Source organism: Eucalyptus grandis, chromosome 11 (assembly GCF_016545825.1).
Source record: "Eucalyptus grandis isolate ANBG69807.140 chromosome 11, ASM1654582v1, whole genome shotgun sequence".
NCBI lineage: Eukaryota > Viridiplantae > Streptophyta > Magnoliopsida > Myrtales > Myrtaceae > Eucalyptus > Eucalyptus grandis.
This window is the reverse complement of record NC_052622.1, coordinates 3,411,555-3,433,220: the sequence shown is the minus strand read 5'-3', so window position 1 is coordinate 3,433,220 and position 21,666 is coordinate 3,411,555. Positions and strand designations below refer to the sequence as shown.

General features: G+C 40.2%; 1 protein-coding gene across 8 annotated transcripts; it reads right to left on the bottom strand.

Annotated features, from left to right (window-relative positions):
* Positions 1–980: 980 nt before the first annotated feature.
* On the bottom strand, positions 981–20,325 carry LOC104424470 (mitochondrial carrier protein MTM1). Of its 8 annotated transcripts, none has more exons than XM_018865489.2 (12): positions 20,067–20,325; positions 19,019–19,322; positions 17,786–17,914; positions 17,518–17,534; positions 14,164–14,206; positions 13,969–14,056; positions 3,268–3,350; positions 2,854–2,956; positions 2,641–2,732; positions 2,371–2,520; positions 1,971–2,029; positions 1,276–1,470 (listed from the first exon to the last, which is right to left on the bottom strand). In XM_018865489.2, exons 2-12 carry the CDS (start codon positions 19,313–19,315, stop codon positions 1,338–1,340), a joined length of 1,194 nt encoding a protein of 397 aa, XP_018721034.2. In that variant the 5' UTR covers positions 19,316–19,322; positions 20,067–20,325; the 3' UTR covers positions 1,276–1,337. The 8 variants fall into 8 exon arrangements, with proteins under 8 accessions (XP_010035204.2, XP_018721034.2, XP_039160033.1 ...); XM_039304099.1 differs by lacking the exon at positions 20,067–20,325 and adding an exon at positions 19,778–20,018; XM_039304098.1 differs by lacking the exon at positions 20,067–20,325 and adding an exon at positions 19,853–20,018.
* Positions 20,326–21,666: the final 1,341 nt, after the last annotated feature.

The following is a 21,666-nucleotide window of genomic DNA, read 5'->3' as shown; positions in this document are numbered from 1 at the left end:
AATGTGCGATGGACTCTTACGTTCATTGTAGCCACTTTTGCCATCCTAAATGGACTCTTACGTTCATTGTAGCCACTTTTACCATCCTAAAAAGATGCCGTAGCCACTTTTGCCATCCTAAAAAGATGCCGTGGCCCATTATTTGAGCCCTCAAGATGCTGTGTTCAAACGATCAAAAGGCCTAAGACATTAAATGAGCATCGAGGTGTCATGCTCAATTGATCACACACTTCATTCTTGCTACGATATTATTCTGAACCAACCAACATGATCCTCGTTGAAGATTCTTGCTACGATATCATTTCTGAAACAACACAATTCGTTCCAGCAAAGCATTCACGGAACGTCCGTTTTGGAGTGGATATTGCATTTATGAGCAATGGTACAAACCCCTCTATCTCAAATTACACGACCTGAGATGTTGCAGAGTGGAAGAAATGTAATCCTACGTATAGTCATGCAACCAGGAAGTCAAGACATAAATCCAGTACAGGCAAAAATGCTACGGGGCTGTACACGATTACCACGCCCTATCGATTAACCCCACCATCTTTCCAGCAAAAAGTTAATCCCAGCACCTTCTTTGGTTGCATTATATATCTCCTATCCAACGCTGCATGGAAACCACCAACACAAACACATTATTCTTAACCATGCACAGAAATTACAATGCAGACCAGCAATCAAACGCCCCCAATTCTCACTCTGTTGCTAAACATCCCGCGTGAAAGCTAAAAGCAGCGAATTCGACCATCCTGACTCTGACGAGGTAATAACTATTCAAATACATTATACCACACTTCAAACTCAAAAACCTCGCCCTCTCATCATGTATTGACCCTACATTTCGGTAAATGATTGAACTTCTACACTATTCGGTGGCATCAGTGTCTGAGTCACTAATTCCGCATAATAACATATCATCTGCAGCCACAATGCTAACCCGTAAAGGGCAAAAAATTGCCACGAGAGATCTCATGTCATCCAATTCTGTGAAGAATGGGGATATGATTATATTAGGCTTGAGGGCAACCAACCCAATAAGTGCTCAAAAAATCAAAACTCTACAAAATTTCTGCCCATTTGTGAGCATTCAGAATTCAATGGAACGAACATCCATTGTGAGGAAAGAGAGTAAAAAGCTGTACTTTGGCTACAATGCCAAGAATAAAAGAAAATATGAGAATTGCTTGTTTCCAGCTGCCTTCTGTATCACAAGGAGGTCAATGATCTATGGGGAGGTCTATGTTTCTCAAGTCAAGTCAGAACGTGATGCTTCCGTTGGTGGTCACACCTCAAGGAGACAAAAAATCAGGACCAGCCTGCTATAAGCCAAATCATGAAGTTGCATACTGGGTGTGCAGGACATGCTTTGCAACTTCGTAGAAGGATACCACAATGCCTACAGAAGGCCCTGCACGGCCAACACGAGGACCAGCTCCAGTGAAGAGTCCCTTCAAGCCTCCATCCCTGTAACGCAAAATTCAATACCAATCACAGTATTAGTAGTCAAACACTAATGCTGGCCACTTTCCCATCAGACCCATCAGACAGGTCTTTCTGTGCCACTATGTAGGTGAACTGCAAACTCAGCATTCCAATAACAAAAGATATTTAAGCCTTATGGATATCCTACTTAGTGCAAACTCAGCATTCCAATAACAAACGATATTTAAGCCTTATGGATATCCTACTTAGTGCAGAAAATACAGGAGGAATAAAATACTTAAAGAGTTTCTTTACCAAAAGCTAGATTTACATAGACGTAAGAGAAATTTCTTGTGCATCTATCCATGCAGCACCTCATAGTTTTTTTTTTTCCATAAATAAATGAAAATTCCTCAGGTCAAGTATGTACACATTCGACCAAGGAGCCATATCAAGCAGGATGAGGAATTTGGATAAGAACACGTCAAATATCACATGAGAATTATAAAATCTCCAAAACACGCCGTGTAAATTATAGGTACCTCCAAATCTCCACTAAAGTCTGCCTTGTCGTCATTTTCAACGCCCTCATTGGATCCATCTGGAAAAAGATTAAGGAGAAAGTTGGCATCAAATCAAAGACAGAAGTTTATTTACAGGACAATATAACTTCATACGCATACTATTTTGCAATACCACTGTGCAATAAAAGGTTACGGGGCTTTCCATCAGCATATCAAAATCATCCACAACTTATCCATGTAATCCAATCTAAATGACCCACCAAAGATATTTTTCAAGCAGATTAATTTTATAGCACATACCAACTGACAGGTAACCAAAATCACTTGAACATGCATGTGCTTTCAAAGTTTCTAGTTTTAAGTTTCAAATCCCTAAATAAACTCCCTAGCAAGATGACTCTGACATGAAATAACAAACCTCTATCTGCCTTCTTGTCTTGGCCACATCAAAAGGACATGTAGCAGCTGCGGCAAGACTTCCTGCTACAAATCCAGCAGAAAAATTAGCTCCAAGGACGGCAAATGCACTAGCTTCATCACCAATGGTCCCAAGCAGTTTTCTCCTAATCTGTAATCACATAAATCAAGATCAGATTCAAGAGAGAGAAGAACCAAGGAGATGAAAAAACCTGCAACATGTCAAATTGCAGCATCGAAGTTGAGAGAGAGAGAGAGAGAGAGAGCTCACAGGTTCAAGTGTCGACCAACAGATTGCTGAGAAAGGGACATCTCGAGTAAGCTGTGCTCCCATGCCCGTCCACAGAGCACGGTAGTTTTGCACTGTCACAAAAGGTGCCCATCAGCATTCCACAGTACACACTCCCTCTAAAACCCACATGCTGAAAGACTTCTGGAGAGAGGGGGAGTGGGGAATAAAATGTCAAATTGCCAATCTACTCACAGGTGTTTGGTGTATTACTTGTGCCTCTGACATGAGACACTACTTCAAATAGAGTTCTCAATACCCCAGGAGGCTTCTTGCCAGTTTCTGTTGCCTTAAAAGCCTGGCATGGAAAAACCAATTAAAAATGCAATAAACACTGATGTATAAAAATAGAATATAAAGTCGGAAATTAAACCAGACTAAGAAAGTACATGAAAACTATAAAGCAAACTAGAGCAAAAAAGAAAGTACACCATCCACAATTAAATGAAAACCACCGATGCTCATGATACCATCAAGCTCAGAAAATACACAGCCAATGTGAAGCACCAAAGACATCTGTGCCAATCTACTCTTAAGAATTATCTAAAACTAAACTACTCTTGAATCTTGAGAGATAAAATTGAAAAGCAAGATGCAAACATAGAATACCTGCATGCGAGTTCTGGCCAGTTCAATGGGGTAGCAACTTGCACAAGCTAAAGAGCGAGCTAGTGACCCCGCAATTAATGGAACATAGGGCGTCAAGCTAGGTGCAAGCAAGGCAGTGCGATCTTCTAATAAGTTGCGGAATACATCATAGCAAGGCAAGTATATTCCCACCTGACCAAAAGAGAAAACGATTGGAAATAAGCAAATGAACAGGAAATTATTCGGTGAATTTGTACATTTCTTCAGAAAATCAATATATTAAAGTGCAAGAGGCTTACTGTTGGTACAGCCAATGCAAGGCCTGCATTGGTGCCTCGCCACAGCCTTGAAAATCCTTCCTGCAAAAAGCACTTCCACATAAGTGATGGAAAATCAACCAAGAAAAACAAAAGACTTGGCCTTAAAATGGCAGTGAAGTGTGAAGCTACCGTGTGTCTCACTCAAATCATTTACGAAAGGCATGAAGTATGAAATTTACCCATTAAAACCAGTAATTAACAACAGTCGTGCAAACCTCTCAGGCTCGCCAACAAGAGAAGGTTTTAAAACTATAAAAAGCATCACTAGGATGATGTTCCACAAACCAACCTGTCGAATTATTTTGTACCAGACATCTAGAGTCCCTTTGTACTGAAAACAATCTGGAGGACATATTGACACTGTGCCGTGCACTCCAGCACGTGTGCAAGATGGAGAACATCTCAGATCTGCAAACATCTAAAGCAACAGAAACCAAGAAAAATCAACAGCAGGTCCTTAATTGAACAAGTCAAAAAAAATAAAAAAAACCCAAAATGGCAGAACAAAGGCAAAGCCACATAAAAGGTGCATGTTTACCATATTTGGCCCAAAAAATGCCATGCGACTTGTGATATTACTCAAGGGATGGGAATAAGGAACCCCAGCAGCTTGCGCCTGCAACCTTGTCTGATAAAGAAAATGATTCAGGGGCAAAAAAAAAAAAATCCAACAGATGAAAGAAGCATTATAAATTTAAAAAAAAAAAAAAAATAAAAATAAAAAATAAAAAATTGTAAAAGCTGAAGATATCACGTTTGAAGTTTACCATTAACAAAATATATACTTAAGAAATAAATTCCAAATTATCATAAGCTAGAAGAAAATACCAAGTAAAAAGTTATCCTAAAGATCAGATCAGCTTCCCAACTAGAAGGTGATTAACAATTAGTGGATACAGAGGCAATAAAATTAGAAAGACTTGCAAGATATGTTAACCCATTTAGAGCATGAGGAATGAAGGATATTAAATGATAGCTCCTTCTGCTACTATGAGTCGATTCATAGATGTTAGAGATCAAAAATTCCCCATTCCAAAAGCACGGGCTTGAAGACGTAAGAATGCCACTCTATATATTTCCCATATTAATCGTGACACTGATCTATGGAAGTCAAAACAGAGAAAGAACCAGGACTTAAATCTCTAAATGGTCTGAAATCTATGGAAATTGCAATAATCTTCATTTCAACAATGGCAGCTCCTCGACAGAGAACGTATACAATTCACAATTTCACAAAATTCATCTTATTTTCAAGATTTCCTCTCAATCACCAAACAGATGAACATAAGCAGCACAATGAATGAACAATCATCAAGGAAAGTCTGAAAATCTCAGAAAAAAGCAATGGTAGTATGACCTGGTTCAAAATGGAATCTCACTAAACCAAAAGTGCATCAAGCCATTGAGGAAACAGGAAAAGAAATAGGATAAGTGTCTATAGCCAAAGGTCAACAGGGAAAAACTTATAACAACAGATACACTCCTTCAAAGCATGACTGGGGCTTCAGTCATTCTTAGGCAACATGCTCGCTAGCTCAAGAACAAGCTAACCTTGGCAACATCGAGAGGGTTGACAATTATGGCCGATAAAAATGCCGCACCGGCTGCAGAAAACGCTCTCTCCACAAAACCTAATTTTTCATCCGATGCACCTGTCGTATGCTGATCCTGTGCACCAGAAAATTCCTTCATCTCCCTACCATGGACAGGTGATTCCAACACCAGCATATTGTGGCTGTCAATTAGGATGCTCGAAGACTGATCCGTGTTCATCCACGGGTCATTTGTTCGCTCAGAATGCGCCACCCCAGTATCTTCACTGTCCAGAAGACTACGTTCTCCACTCATCTCACAACTGAAATGATTGCAATTAGAATCAGTAGGGATTTCAGGAATTATGACAAGGCTGACAATCGCACAAATAACTATATAACATGAAAAGTTCATCAATTACGGCATCTCCAATTCGTTGTCGAAATTTACTGCCTCTGTCCTTCGATTTCATGAAGCAAGAAATGAAAAGATCGCTGCTTTGATGGGACTAACATTACGAAGAATTGACGAAAAATGGAAAAAACACTCAACCCCAAGAAAAAAACAAGAAAAAAACTTATGGGTTCTTCTCGTTATAGAGATGACCACATTAGAAACAGGAAAGAGGATTCTCCGGGATCAAACAAGCCTCTACCCTCTCTTGTTTTTTCTTTTCTCTTTTCGCAGTTGAAGACCAACCCAAAATCGGTCCGCCTCAATGCACTAACGCAAAGGTGCAAACACGAGAAACAGAAACAGCTAGCGATTCACCTCGTTCCAGCACCTCCCACTTCCCTCCGCCGACTCAAGCGGTCTTCTCTAGGGTTCAAGAAAAGAAAGCAAACCTCAAACTCCCCCGAAACGAGACGATGCCGTGCCCCCTTCCAAACGGCTTCACGCGACCAATCGAAACGCAAAGAACAAGATCAACGCACCCCGTTTTTCAAAGGCCGTCGCGAGCGCCTTCCCTGTTTTTTCCAAGTCCGACCCCCAAAATTTCCTTGGAGAAGAGGCAAAGAAGAAAAACACATGGAAAGAGGGTGGGAATGCGCACCTCTAGCGACGGCAGCGAAAGCGACTGGTCGATGACGACGGCGATGACGAATGCGATGACGAAAGGGAGCTTCACTGTTTCATCGGACGGACCGTAGATGGAATGGAAGAAGAAGAAGAAGAAGAGGAGGAGGCGAGAATTTCAGTGGCGATCGATTCGATCCCCGTTGCGACAGCGACCACTGATCGAAATCCCTGGTCGAAGCTCCACGAGCGGGGAGCGATTTCAGGCCTCCTCAAAAATTGGGTGCGAATTTTCGGGGATTTATCTATTTATGCGTTCGCCTTCGTTTATTTTTTTATTTTTTATTTTTTCTTTATTTTCCCGTTCGGCCCCTTCTTTTACTTTTGAGTTGCTTCTAGGTCTTTCTGCGGCGCGTGAGGCTTGGCGAGATTCGCGGGGGCCTTTTTCTGCCAGCTGGCGTTTTCAATTTGTTTTTCGCCTTTTTTTAATGAAAGGGTTGACTTCCCTTCATATTAATACTGTCAAAAATCATAAATTATGCTTAATATTCACCTGGATATAAATACTCCAAATTTTCTTTATATCGTCAAAATTCTTTACATCAATGATCTAAACTTTTGTTACGCTAATACAAGTTTGAGATACCGGTGGATATAACAAATTTAAGATTTGAAGTATTACTCTTTCGATAGATTTGACTCGGGATTATTATTTGGTATTTTTCGATCTATTGAGATTTGTTTTCCATTTTTATGACCAGGGAAATTAGTATGGGAGGTGCAATTTTGGGGATTTTACTTTGATGTCCATTTTAGAGGGTGATGGGAATGAATTAATTCTTATTTTCCGGTCGGGCTAAAGGTGATCATCCCCCTCCCCCTTTTTTTTTTTTTATTTCCTATTGGAGAGATTATTGTGCGCCGGGGGGTGGTTATATTTTGTTATAGACGGGTCAGGAAAATTCTATTCTTGATTAGGAAAAGACGGTTCTATTCTTTTCAATATGGAGAAAATCAATGACGCGCAGAGATTGCGATTTTGTTTGGGAGATTTCTGACGGAAAACTTTGGTGTCGCACACAATGGACATGGAAAGATAAGTTTTATGAGCGTGAAGTAGGTGAGTCCATCTTTTTGCCAAAAAAAAGAAGAAAAACTGCATCTTTCTATACAATGACAGTCGTTAAAATATCGTCTCCTTTTCGAACATAAATTTCAATGATGTATTCTTAACAATAAGTTTAATGTTTGATCATCAGTGCGACAAAATCGTTCTTTTCATCGAGGGGGACTTATATTTACCTACCAATTTTAATGCAAGAGAAATTATAATTAGCTCATTAGATATAGTGGGACTCGTTAGGGTATAATGGGATTACTCTACGTCAAAAGGGGGATTTATCGAACAAAGTTTTTCTTTTTGTAAATGGTAAGGAGATTTTTTTATTTTTTTACACTCCTTAAATGTTGTGATCACCAATCAATCTTTTAAGTTGATTTTTGGATTAATAGTTTCGAACTAGCCCAAACGTTTGTGGAAGGGTTTAATCCAAAACTCTATGTGAAAGCCCGCACATGGTCAAAAGCTTAATTTACACAGAACTGTGCATAACTCATGGGCTTTGGCAGCTCGCCCATCAATTCAAAAGTCCGTCCGTCCGTCATTTCGACGTGTTTGATTCGAAGCATTTTTCGGCTCGTGGCACTGGACCGGACCCGCTCATGAGTTCGACGATGAAGTGTGCCCAAGAATTAGTTCGATTGTTGCAAAACAATTATTGAGTCACATCATAAATTGTATTGGGACTATTATCTACTTCCGCCTTAAACTTTTCAATTTTATCATTTTAGTTTTAAGCTTATAGGTGAAATTCCAAAATAGTCATTCTGACTTATTTTTGACGGAAAATCGCCGACGTGGTGATGTGCTACTTAAAATGACGGCTATGATTAAATTGCCCTACCAGTAATTTTTGCAAAAATTGGCTGAAATAAATGTACTTAAATTTTGTGAAAATGGTTAAGGCTCGACTTCGTTCATTTTGCGAAAATGTAGTGTTTATGAAAATGTATTCTAGATAGTTATTTTCAAGGAAATTTTAATTATTTTCAAGGAAATTTTAATTATTTTCAAGTGTCCGACCAAAATCTAAAAAGAAGCAGAAAATATTTATTGTTATTCAGCAAGGAAAATTTTTCTTTCATGCACTCTTTTTTTCAAATTTTTATTACTTTATTTTTTTTTAAAAGAAAATTTTTAATTATTTTTAAGTGAAAATAACTACAATATATAAGTAAAAAGGAATAACATTGATAGAAGTTTTGAAAAAGTATCTTCTTTTCCTTCACTTAAAAACAATTGGGGCATATTTTCGCATTCGTTTTTTATATTTGGTTGTTTGAGTGTTGATTTGATATTTGGGAGTAGTATTTTTCGAGAAAATTTTTCCATCACTGACAAAAAGCAATCCCGAACTTCCGTGGAATGACCTTTTTTGTCACGTGCATCTAAAATAGTCGAATTATATGATTGACCGCCTTGCCTCCTCGGACTCCGACAGAACTCAAAGAGAATGCGATCAGCATTGTCGTTGACTAAAAATCTACGTTGAAAATTTTGCGCGTGGAAAAAAAAATTATTTATGGGAGAAATGATAAATATATATCTTCATTTTCTCTAGAAACAATTTGACATCCTTAGAATTTTACGTATCCCTTAGCATATGATGGATATTTTTTGTGTAAAATTTGTTTTTGCTTACATCTAAACTTTTTGTGTGTTTTCAAAATTTACATGCAAGCTTTTGTGTGTTATTTTCTGATTTTTTATCCCTAAAATTAATTATAAAATGCAAGAACTTTAAAATCCATCTGGTCACATCATACGTACGGATTGCATTATTGACGAACGTAGATTTCGTTTGTTCCCTTCCCGGTGGATTTCGGTTCTTCCCTGTCTATTTAAAGGCCAGAGACGATCCTGTGACACTCTCGTAATGGTCTCAAGCCCCGAGAAAAATTCAATCTACCGGTGATCAGTGAGTCCAAATTTTCGTACTGCATCAACTTGATTGTATGGCTTATAAACTTACAGCTCAGTATTGTTTGTTTTATATGTGTTTCAGTGAATTCATTCGATTCATTTTGTTCATAGTCACGTTGGGTGACGATGGACATCAGTGGGAGCAAATGCCTTATACATTGTGAAACCAGTAAGGCCAGATGATCTGAAAAATGTTTGCCAATAGTGTTGCAAGAAAATGAGGAACATGGACAAGGAGGCAAGGAAATCGAAGGTGATTTGGATCCCCGAGCTACACTATCGATTTTTGGATGCTATCAATTTCATAGGACTTCAAGAAGCTGTTCCCAAAAAGATTCTTGACTTCATGAACGTCCCTGGATTAACTAGACATAATATTTCCAGCCATTTACAGGTCTGATTTCACTGACATATATATTATTTTAAGTAGATAGTATGTATCCACTCCTGTTGCGTGAGCTAAACTACCCATAATCAATTCCTATTCTCCAACTCTCTGCTGACACACATGCGTGTATTTATATGAGTTATTGTATTAACACGTTTATATACCGATGTATATAAACAATCAATCCTATTCTCCAACACAAATTTAGGTGTTGACACCTAAATTTTATCTATTTATTCAGGATTTAATCATATAAAAATTAGGTATTAATTTCTAATCTCAAAACAAAAAAATATTTTTTATTAAATTGCATCATGTATGGACATTAGGAACATTTACATATACATTTTCCTAGCGTGGCCCATCTGTCTGGTCATCCCTTCCTCTCACGCTCAAGACAAAAAGGGGGAAGAGAGAAGCCCGGACGATGGTACAGAGACACAGGACGAACGCCAGGGAATGTGGCGCGCGACGCTCGTCCAAGAAGATCGGTCGGGGGAGATGGCGTCGTCCTGGAGGAGCAGGGAGAGAGAGAGGGACGAGTTTAAAACGGGGTCGAGGAGGATTCTTTCGGGGGGGATTTTTTTTGGAGAGCGGGGTTCTTCAGGGAGAGGAGCAGAGAAGGATCGAAGGGGAGAGAGAATGAGAGAAGGACCGAGAGCGACAAGGAGTTCTCCGGCCGCTTGGCCACGCCTCGGAGTCCCGTCTCGACTTGACCCCGGCCGCCATCCTCGTCGTCCCGACCTTGCTTTCTTGGTACCTACATCTCCTGTAAGTGTCTTCGGTCTGAACTTCCCTGTCCCCGAGGATCTTGGCTCAGAGGCACCAAGGCGATCGGCCATAGCTCGATTTGTCTCGAGCTCGCCATCTAGCCGCCGTCTCTGAGCCAGGTAGGGAACCCTCGCTCAGCCATAGTCAAGCTAGAGACCAAGACCTGTTTTCACTGTTTCGTTCTCTCGGCAAGAACAGTAGGTTCTCGGCGAAGGAGGAGGGGAATGGGAAGGAATAGAATGGTTAGGGCAGTCTTTTAAGTTTGGGTTTGACTGGGCTTCGGCAGTGGTGGACGTTGTGCTTAAGTTGAAGCTAAGCAAATACGGGCTATTCCTATGAAAAATTCATATTTATATCTATAATTCAGCTGCGGGTTATTTGTTCTCATAGTCAAGGCTTCTTCATCATTTAAAAGAATTCTCACGGTAATTTTGTTATCTGACAAAAACATGCAGAAGTTTCGTGACAAGGAGAGGAAAAAAGTAGTTAAGGATACAATGATTGGTAGTTCCCGTGTCCACAATTTTCAAGGGATTTGGCCTGACACTGGAGATCTTTTCGTCCTGAATCAACCACAGTTTGCTAATTCTAGTGTCAATAACAATCCTTATCCTCCCCAGAATCATTCTTCAAGTTCAGGAGCTTCCATGCCGAGCAACATTGCTCATTGCCCTTCTGTCAATTCAAACCCCACCAATACCAATTTCTGGGGCACTCAAATGACTAGAGGTGCTGGAAATATGCTTGATAGTAATGAGGGGTTCATGACTCCCATTGGCTATGATAGTCTTGTGACTTCCTCATCATATTTTGGGGAAGGAAGCTCATCAGGGCCTTACACTGTTCAAGAAGAGCAAGAGCCTCCATTTGGATTTAACATCGGTGAGCCTTTGTCTCCGCTTGTTTTTCCTGCTGCTAATGAGTCAGAGAATCCTCTCTTTTCACCAGCACCTACGACACAACCACCCATTGCAATGATAGAGCCAAGAAAAAATGCTCCCATAGTTGTGAATAGTCCGGATCAGCAAAATTATGGACATGGTTATCTTCAAGACGTCGTTTACCACCGACGGGCTTGTAAGGTATGAAGAGTTGCTCATTGCACCCTTTTTATTGGTTAAGCTCAGTCTGCTTCCCTGTGTACTTTATTTGTATGAAACATTCTGATGACGGAATTTTTTAGCAACCTGTCAACTCAGCATCCCAAATCAGGGAGTCATTAGTTCCTCGCCGGGTACCAGCATGATTGGTCCCAGCAATGAACTTCAGACGTTTAAAATTTCTGATTTGGGTCATCAACTCGAGGATTTCGCTTTCTTGTTTGAACAGGGCCCTGGCCAGGAATGTTTGAGCATCATTTTTCTTTGAAATTTGCAGTTGTCGGTTAAAAATTAAATTTCTGCGAGTGTAATGGGTTTCGATTGCGGCGTGATCACCTCGTTCTATATTTTCCTTGCTGCCATCAGATATGAAATTTGATTCAGAACAATAAACAGCTAGTTAGTGCAGCTTCTATTTTCCATGCTGCCATCAGATATGAAATTTGATTCAGAACAATAAACAGCTAGTTAGTGCAGCTTCTTGCCTGTTGACCATCAGCCTTGTTCTTCAAGTAATCATTGGTCGATAATTTTTTTTTCCATTTTTAAGGATATTCAGCTCAACGGCCTCGACAACAATGCCCCAGAAAACAGGTCAGCTCTGCCCTCCAATGAAAGCTCCAATCTGGTGAGTCAATCTTCGTGAACACAGAAACATAACCTTATGTCTGTGTTTCTAAAACTGAATATTCTCCTCTCCATTCAGCACCAAAGGAACAATGAGAACTCCACTGAGGAGCTATATACTTGCATTGGTCGTCTGTTTACTGATGAGGAACACGATACTATCGTACGACCTTTTCTTCTACATATAAATAGAAGCATACACTGTTGAATTTGATATATCTTTCAAGCTCGTCAGAGAGATTAATATAAGGTCTTGGTTGGTTGCAGATATCGGATGACACAATCACGAAGATCGCGCTTGAACTTAAGAAGCTTATAGGCTAGCTTCCTTCTATTTCTGCTGTTTTAATGGGGACAACCCTATTATTTCTGACATTATAAACATGGTTTTGTAATAGGAGATAAGTACCAAGTTTGGTGTGGACCTCTTCTCCATTCCATCACAATGCTTGTCAAGTTCGGCAAGGCCCAAACTAATCCAATGTTGGGAAAATATGGCAAACAATTGGGTAGAACAATGAAGTTAGACTTTGAGGCGTAATTCACTTTTTAAGGAATTATTTGCTCTATAGTCATGCTAATGGTCACTAGCAAATTTCTTACAGGATAAAACAAAGTTTTGATTGATAATAGTATATAGCAATTCTAGTATTGCTCCAAGATCTCTTAAGGGAAACAATGGCTGTATTTTCTTTTTAAAAAAAATGAAATTGAAAGAAGAACTTTATAATTGAGCAGACATGTTCAACTATTAATAGCAAAAAAATAAAACGTTATATGCAAACAAACACAACCTTTCAAGGATTAAGAAGTTATATATGAACAAGTACAAATTGTGAGATAACTGTTTGTAGAAATAATAAAATTCGATATTAAATAAGTAAAAATAAAAATAAATTGTAACTCATTTATGAACAATCACACTAATTTAACAAGATGCTATGATTAATTTTTATAAAAATAAATCTAAGTTTTAATAAATAAAAATAACGATTGTTGTTTAGTGCCAAATTTCAGCCATGGGCACACTCACATCCTTTCGATGTGAAACAAGGCACCTATTAGTTTGTTTGTAAAACAAACTACCAAAAATCCCTTACTTTGTTTATAAACAAAAGATATAACCAATATCATAATTTAATATAATACCGGAATCAAATGGAGTACTTATTTTCTGAAACCAAGATGCTGAAATTTATTTAACATTTTTTCAACGTAATTACATTAACTCAAAGAATAACCTCCACTATATTTTTTAATTTTAATACCCAAGGTAGTATCCACTTTACCAAATTGCATGAAAGGGTAAAACAGTAAATTGATATGTAAGGGCAAAATAGTAAAATCATAATTCCAAAGGGGGCAAAACCATAAATTTAACATCCAAGGGCAAAATGATAGACATTAACAAGGAGGGCAAAATTGTAATTATTCAATTAGAGAGGGGCAGAAATGAAATAACATACGCAGGGGCAGAATCGTAATTAGAGGAAGGGCAGTAAGCGCGTGTGCCTTCGCTACTATGCATGCACTAGCAATTGCACCGTGAGTGCGTCGATCCCACGTGCCAAGCCCTTCGACACGTGTGTTGGTACGTGGGCAAGTATGCATGTGGATTCCTCGTGCATGACATCCAGTGCACATGTGGACGTGTGGATTCACGCGCTTTCTCCCCTTTCGCACCTTTTTACCATTTTTCTCCGTTTTTCACCCCATTTTCCATCACACCTTCCACATTCTTTACGGGGAAAATTAAAAAACCAAATATTTTTTTATCTTCATGATTTTTCACAATAAGGGGAACGAAGACATACCTTTATCAATAACAAAACTTTGAGAAAAACCGTTGTTGAGCAAACCGCATGAATAAGCTTCTCTTCCTTGATTCATGGTACGCATGAAGCACTGTAGCAAATGGAAGACCATAGGGCGTCAAGCTAGGTGCAAGCAAGGCAGTGCGATCTTCTAATAAGTTGCGGAATACATCATAGCAAGGCAAGTATATTCCCACCTGACCAAAAGAGAAAACGATTGGAAATAAGCAAATGATCAGGAAATTATTCGGTGAATTTGTACATTTCTTCAGAAAACCAATATATTAAAGTGCAAGAGGCTTACTGTTGGTACAGCCAATGCAAGGCCTGCATTGGTGCCTCGCCACTTTGGGTGAGCGGTTCCCGCCCAGTGTTCGGTTCCGTTTAGAACCTGGAACCTACCGGGTACAGGTTCATTCATTTTTGGAACCCGAAACCTACTCCGTCAACCCAGGTTCCTGTGGTCAGTTCCAGTTCCAACAGGTTCTTTTTTTTTTTTTTCATTTTCAGATTTGAACTATAATGAAGAAGGAAAGAGACAAACTAAAGCTTCTATGTTCATAAATTGCCAAAAATAGTTTCTTGGGAGCATAAGGATTTTATAGAAATGACATCCAGCAAATGCACCGGTAATTCATATTTGACTAACCTGTAGTTTCTTCAAAGGTTGATCAGCAGAACCAGGGCAGGAATCAAAAGATCAATTAGGCTCTGCTCCCGATTCCGTTCCAAAAGCAAATCCAATGTGGAGTTGCATTCAGTTCCATCATCAACAAGGTAATCTGTCCAAAGCAAATCGTTCACACAGAGTGCAGGAAGAAAATCACTAAAAACAGAAGTCCAAACTCCGGGGGAGGAGGTTTTAGTGGCAGATCTCTCAAAACAACTAATGTAGCACATTTAAGTCTTGCACCATGAAGAAAAGCATAAAAGGCTATGCAACAAACTCCACACTGCAGACATAAGCATTATGAAGACATAATAGGAAAAAAGGTTTAAGAGCTGAGCAATTAGTTAATAATATCTGAATTTTACCCCAAGAAGCAAAAATCTGCGTGTCTGCAAGAATTCTGATAAGGGAAGATATGCGATAAAAACGTCCAAGCTAAACACTGGAATTTGAACCTCTCTCTGATGAGATTGAGAAGATATTTAGAAGAGTTGCAATCAGAAAAATTCAGGACCGATGCCTTGTAAAGGTATAAAAAGGATCCCACCAGTTGTGCATCCATATATAAATATCAAATTTGCCCTAAGAATTACAGGAAGAAAGATAGATTGATATCTATGGCAATAACAGCAGTACAACTCCCTCATTTAAAAGTTCAAGCAAAGTCCATATAAGCTCAACAATTAACATGACAAAGAAGAAATTTTCACATGCTAAACCCCTTAATCCATTAAGTATTTCAGACAGCATAAAGCATGAGTCTCGACTGCAGGTCAATGCAACAAAGATGTAAAGACCAAGAGCATAATAGTCATTAGGCAGAGGAAAGCAAACAGCAAGAACAATATTAAGGTCCCATAGACTAAGCATCCAGTAAAATCAACGCAATCTATAGCCCAATACAAAAGCTCCACACCAAATCTCTTGAAGAAGGGAGATCAAAACCAAACCTTGAAAAATTCAAAACTCAACGAAGCCAGATCATGTCCGAGAAGATAATAGTGTATTAGTTTTTTTGGTAAAATAACAGTGTATTAGTTCATTAATTAAAAACCAAAATATAATTAGTGATAATATAAGAACCATCAGAAGAAGGCATTCCACTAAGACAAGGAAAAACTCACCCTAACTGTTTGAGGACCTCTCAAGCATAAATCTACAGTTAATTAAAACAGTGTAGATAACTGTAACAGCACCTTCATCATATAACGTTGCAGCAACAGTCTACATCAACAAGTCTAAAGTAAGCCACTAAAAAATTATTGTAAATTATATACATTTCAAGATAACAAACATACAGAGTTCTCGGATATGAAAGCTAAAATCTGAAATGCTGTTGTCAGCTGAGCTACAGAAGAATCACAAAGTGCAACTCCATCAAATATTTTCTCAGAGATTATTTTCCCAAGATTCTCCATTACATTTACATCAGAACCACCGGAAGGATCTCCAACAGCATGTTCAACATCCATGAGATCTGACACTAGAATACTAGTCAAAGTTAAGTGAGCATCTCCGCCAGAAGCTAACACAGCAGCATACTGTAGAAGACCAACAGGCCCATTTTTTTGATAAACTACACCAGCATCTATCCATTCCAAAAGTCGTGTGGGAGAGTCTTTTCTATTTGACCCTGGGGATGAGGAATGTAAAGCCCATGAAGTTCAACTGCACGTTCAATCCAGGAGCTCAGAGAAGATGCTGTGGAATCAGTAACAATGATTTCAAAAATCTCTGCTGCTGAATGAAAAAGAGATCACTTAAGAAACAAAAAAACCCACCAGTTCCTGTATGGGCGGGGTCGGTTCCTGATTTCACAAACAGGGGAATGACCCTAATCGATCCGGTTTCAAGTTTTAGGACGGAACTTATCATCCATAGAATCCTTAAAGCTAGAGGGTGAAACGACCTCCTCAGCCTTCCCACTATCTAAGGGCAAAGAAAAACGAATAAGATCAACTGGCTCAATTTCCTAATGGAAAATGCTGTCAGCCCAGAAAAAAACGATAACAATAATGACGATCACGTCTCTTGTCTATCCTCATCTCTCTCTCTCTCTCTCTCTCTCTCTCTCTCTCGATCTCTCGATCTTGAGACGCGTTGTCACGAGGATGTATCCATGAAAAGGGGAAGGAGAAGGGGCAACGCAAAGGACAATGGGAGGGTTGTTGACGAAGGAGATCTGCTCAGGCAACCCCTTTGTTTGAATCCCCATTAAAAATCAAAGCTAGTGCAATAACCAAGAATGTCAAACGCACCCTTTTTTTTCCAGAAATCCAATTTCACAGGGCGAGCGGCGTCCGGCGCTGAGCAGTGAGCAGGGACGTCGGTCGCTCAGTCGCTGGCCTTCGGGGCAACGGCATCAGGCGTCGCGACTGCTGGCGTCGGGTCGTCGGAGCAGAGGCGGAGACAGCAGCAGCGGCGTCGTGGGTCAGAATCGGAGACCAGCAGCTACGATCGGACGGCCTGAGTTCGGAATCGCGGCAGGAACGGTGGCTTCTGGCGTCTGGTTGCAGCGGCGGTGGAGCAGAGGAGGACCCAGCAGCAGGGGCGTCGAGCGGCGTCCGGCGGCGGTGGCCGGCGCTGAGCAGTGAGCAGGGACGTCGGTCGCTGGTCTTCGGGGCAACGGCGTCAGGTGTCGCGAATGCGGGCGTCGAGTGACGTCGGCGACTGGCGTCCGGCGGCGTCCGGCAGCGGTGGCCTTGAGGGCGAGCGGCGTCCGGCGGCGAGACTTAGAGCGGCGTCCGGCGAGACTCTGAAAACCGTGTCACAACTGAAAGTGAAAGGGTCGGGACTCGGGAGCGCCGAGCGGGGGAGGGGACTCCTTTTGGAAACCTAACCGGTTCCGAAACCGGTTCTGCGACCAGTTCCTGGAAAAATGGAACCGGGAATCGAAATCGGTCCTTTAAGAACCGGAAACCGAACTGACCGGTTCGGTTCTCCGGTTCCCGGTTCTACCCGGGAACCGCGCTCACCCCTACTCGCCACAGCCTTGAAAATCCTTCCTGCAAAAAGCACTTCCACATAAGTGATGGAAAATCAACCAAGAAAAACAAAAGACTTGGGCCCTAAAATGGCAGTGAAGTGTAAAGCTATGGTGTGTCTCACTCAAATCATTTAAGAAAGGCATAAAGTATGAAATTTACCCATTAAAACCAGTAATTAACAACAGTAGTGCAAACCTCTCAGGCTCGCCAACAAGAGAAGGTTTTAAACCTATAAAAAGCATCACTAGGATGATGTTCCACAAACCAACCTGTCGAATTATTTTGTACCAGACATCTAGAGTCCCTTTGTACCGAAAACAATCTGGAGGACATATTGACACCGTACCATGCACTCCAGCACGTGTGCAAGACGGAGAACATCTCAGATCCGCAAACATCTAAAGCAACAGAAACCAAGAAAAATCAACAGCAGGTCCTTAATTGAACGAGTCAAAAAAAAAACACCCAAAATGGCAGAACAACGCAAAGCCACATAAAGGTGCATGTTTACCATATTTGGCCCAAAAATGCCATGCGACTTGTGATATTACTCAATGGATGGGAATAAGGAACCCCAGGCAGCTTGCGCCTGCAACCTTGTCTGATAAAGAAAATGATTCAGGGGCAAAAAAAAAAAACATCCAACGGATGAAAGAAGCATTATAAATTTTTTTTTTTTTTAAAATTGTAAAAGCTGAAGATATCACGTTTGAAGTTTACCATTAACAAAATATATACTTAAGAAATATATTCCAAATTATCATAAGCTAGAGGAAAATACCAAGTAAAAAGTTATCCTAAAGATCAGATCAGCTTCCCAACTAGAAGGTGATTAACAATTAGTGGATACAGAGGCAATAAAATTAGAAAGACTTGCAAGATATGTTAACCCATTTAGAGCATGAGGAATGAAGGATATTAAATGATAGCTCCTTCTGCTACTATAAGTCGATTCATAGATGTTAGAGATAAAAAATTCCCCATTCCAAAAGCACGGGCTCGAAGACGTAAGAATGCCACTCTATATATTTCCCATATTAATCGTGACACTGATCTATGGAAGTCAAAACAGAGAAAGAACCAGGACTTAAATCTCTAAATGGTCTGAAATCTATGGAAATTGCAATAATCTTCACTTCAACAATGGCAGCTCCTCCACAGAGAACGTATACAATTCACAATTTCACAAAATTCATCTTATTTTCAAGATTTCCTCTCAATCACCAAACAGATGAACATAAGCAGCACAATGAATGAACGATCATCAAGGAAAGTCTGAAAATCTCAAAAAAAAGCAATGGTAGTATAACCTGGTTCAAAATGGAATCTCACTAAACCAAAAGTGCATCAAGCCGTTGAGGAAACAGGGAAAGAAATAGGATAAGTGTATAACCGAAGGTCAACAGGGAAAAACTTATAACAACAGATACACTCCTTCAAAGCATGAAGGGGGCTTCAGTCATTCTTAGGCAACATGCTCACTAGCTCAAGAACAAGCTAACCTTGGCAACATCGAGAGGGTTGACAATTATGGCCGATAAAAATGCCGCACCGGCTGCAGAAAACGCTCTCTCTGCAAAACCTAATTTTTCATCCGATGCACCTGTCGTAGGCCGATCCTGTGCACCAGAAAATTCCTTCATCTCCCTACCATGGACAGGTGATTCCAACACCAGCATATTGTGGCTGTCAATTAGGATGCTCGAAGACTGATCCGTGTTCATCCACGGGTCATTTGTTCGCTCAGAATGCGCCACCCCAGTATCCTCACTGTCCAGAAGACTACGTTCTCCACTCATCTCACAACTGAAACGATTGCAATTAGAATCAGTAGGGATTTAAGGAATTATGACGAGGCCGACAATTGCACAAATAACAATATAAAACACGAAAAGTTCATTGATTACGGTATCTCTAATTCGTCTTCGAAATTTACTGCCCTTGTCCTTTGATTTCATAAAGCGAGAAATGAAAAGATCGCTGCTTTGATGGGACTAACATTACTAAGAATTGACGAAAAATGGAAAAAACACTCAACCCAAAAAAAAAAAAAAAAAAAACAAGAAAAAACTTATGGGTTCTTCTCGTTATAGAGATGACCACATTAGAAACAGGAAAGAGGATTCTCCAGGATCAAACAAGCCTCTACCCTTTCTTGTTTTTCCCTCTTTTCGCAGTTGAAGACCGACCCAAAATCGGTCCGCCTCAATGCACTAACGCGAAGGGGCAAACACGAGAAATAGAAACAGCTAGCGATTCACCTCGTTCCAGCACCTCCTACTTCCCTCCGCCCGACTCAAGCGGTCTTCTCTAGGGTTCAAGAAAAGAAAGCAAACCTTAAACTCCCCGAAACGAGAACGCTGCCTTGCCCCTGACCAAACGGCTTCACGCGACCAATCGAAAAGCGAGGAACAAAATCAACGCACCCCGTTTTTCAAGGGCCGTCGCGAGCGCCTTCTCTGTTTTTTCTAAGTCCGACCCCCCCAAAAATTCCTTGGAGAAGAGGCAAAGAAGAAAAACACATGGAAGGAGGGGGGGAGGAATGCGCACCTCTAGCAACGGCAGCGCGAAAGCGACCGGTCGATGACGTCGATGACGACCGCGATGACGAAGGCGATGACGAAATAGACACGAAAAAGAGCTTCACTGTTTCATCGGACGGACCGTAGATGGAAGAAGAAGAAGGGGAGGCGAGAATTTCAGTGGCGATCGATTCTGATCCCCGTTGCGGCAGCGACCACCGATCGAAATCACTGGTCGAAGCTCCACAAGCGGGGAGCGATTTCAGGCCTCCTCAAAAAATTGGGTGCGAATTTTTGGGGATTTATCTATTTATGCGTTCACCTTCATTTTTTTTTTTTTTTAATTATTTTCCCGTTCGGCCCCATCTTTTTACTTGAGTTGCTTCTAGGTCTTTCTGCGGCGCGTGAGGCTTGGCGAGATTCGCGGGGGGCCTTTTTTCTGCCAGCTGGCGTTTTCAATTTGTTTTTCGCCTTTTTTTTAATGAAAGTGTGAATTGACTTCCCTTCATATTAATACTGTCAAAAATCATAAATTATGCTTATTTATATTCACCTGGATATAAATACTCCAAATTTTCTTTATATCGTCAAAATTCTTTACATCAATCATCTAAACTTTCGTCACACTAATACAAGTTTGAGATACCGGTGGATATAACAAATTTAAGATTTAAAGTGCTACTGTCTCGATAGATTTGACTCGGGATTATTATTTGGTATTTTCCGATCTATCGAGATTTGTTTTCTGGAAATTAGTATGGGAGGTGCAATTTTGGGGATTTTAATTTGATGTCCATTTTAGACTGGTGATGGGAATGAATTAATTCTTATTTTCCGGTCGCGCTAAAGGTGATCATCCCCCCTCCCCCCTTTTCTTTTTATTTCCTATTGGAGAGATTATTGTGGCGGGGGAAAATTTTCTTGAGCATATTGTTATTCTAACAATATAGCAAATACTATCATCAAATCATTTCTCTATTATATTGGATCTATCATCAATCGATAATCCTATCGAAATCGCACGGTTCAATTTTAAGAACTTATTGGTATTATATTGAATGAACCGATCCTATTGGAGTTTGGGTTAATAAAAAAAGAAGACAAATTACTAAGGATGATTAGATATCGAGGAATTGTCACACACAACATAAGATGCTTAAATAGAAATGCCATAATATATGACGAGGTATATTAATTTCTCAAAGAATTAAACTTAACATTCGTTTACTCCATCTAATTAAAAGTAATTACCCCAGTGATTATTTTCAAAATGAAAAACAAAATTTCCTTAATTTGTTAAAAGCAAAAGAACTTCATCGATTGTTTTATAGCTCTATTATCTTGTTTGGCTCTATTATTAAAAGAGGAGTTGGAAAAGGCACATCGGACGTTGGGTTAGCGTGCGAAGGACGGACGGTCCCGGCCCGTTGGTTCCCCGATGACATGACACAATCAAGCACGGCCACATTTGCGGAGGGCCGGCAAAGGGTCGAGGAAATTAATATTGCTGTAGGAAATAAAACAACTGAACAAAAACGAGACAAGATGGGGAAAGAGTCGAGTAAACTAAAGAGCACACTCCCTTCCAGAAAAGATTGCTGTTAAAGGAGCCGGAGATGAAAGAAGAA

Excerpts from the sequence above, each read along its gene's own strand:
- LOC104424470 (XM_010036902.3), bottom strand. The coding sequence starts at position 5,414 with ATGAGTGGAGAACGTAGTCTTCTGGACAGTGAAGATACTGGGGTGGCG. Across the intron at positions 3,606-3,855 it reads GGTACAAAATAATTCGACAG|GAAGGATTTTCAAGGCTGTG; the intron begins GTTGGTTTGTGG and ends TGCTTTTTGCAG. Across the intron at positions 2,957-3,267 it reads TGGCCAGAACTCGCATGCAG|GCTTTTAAGGCAACAGAAAC; the intron begins GTATTCTATGTT and ends TTTCCATGCCAG.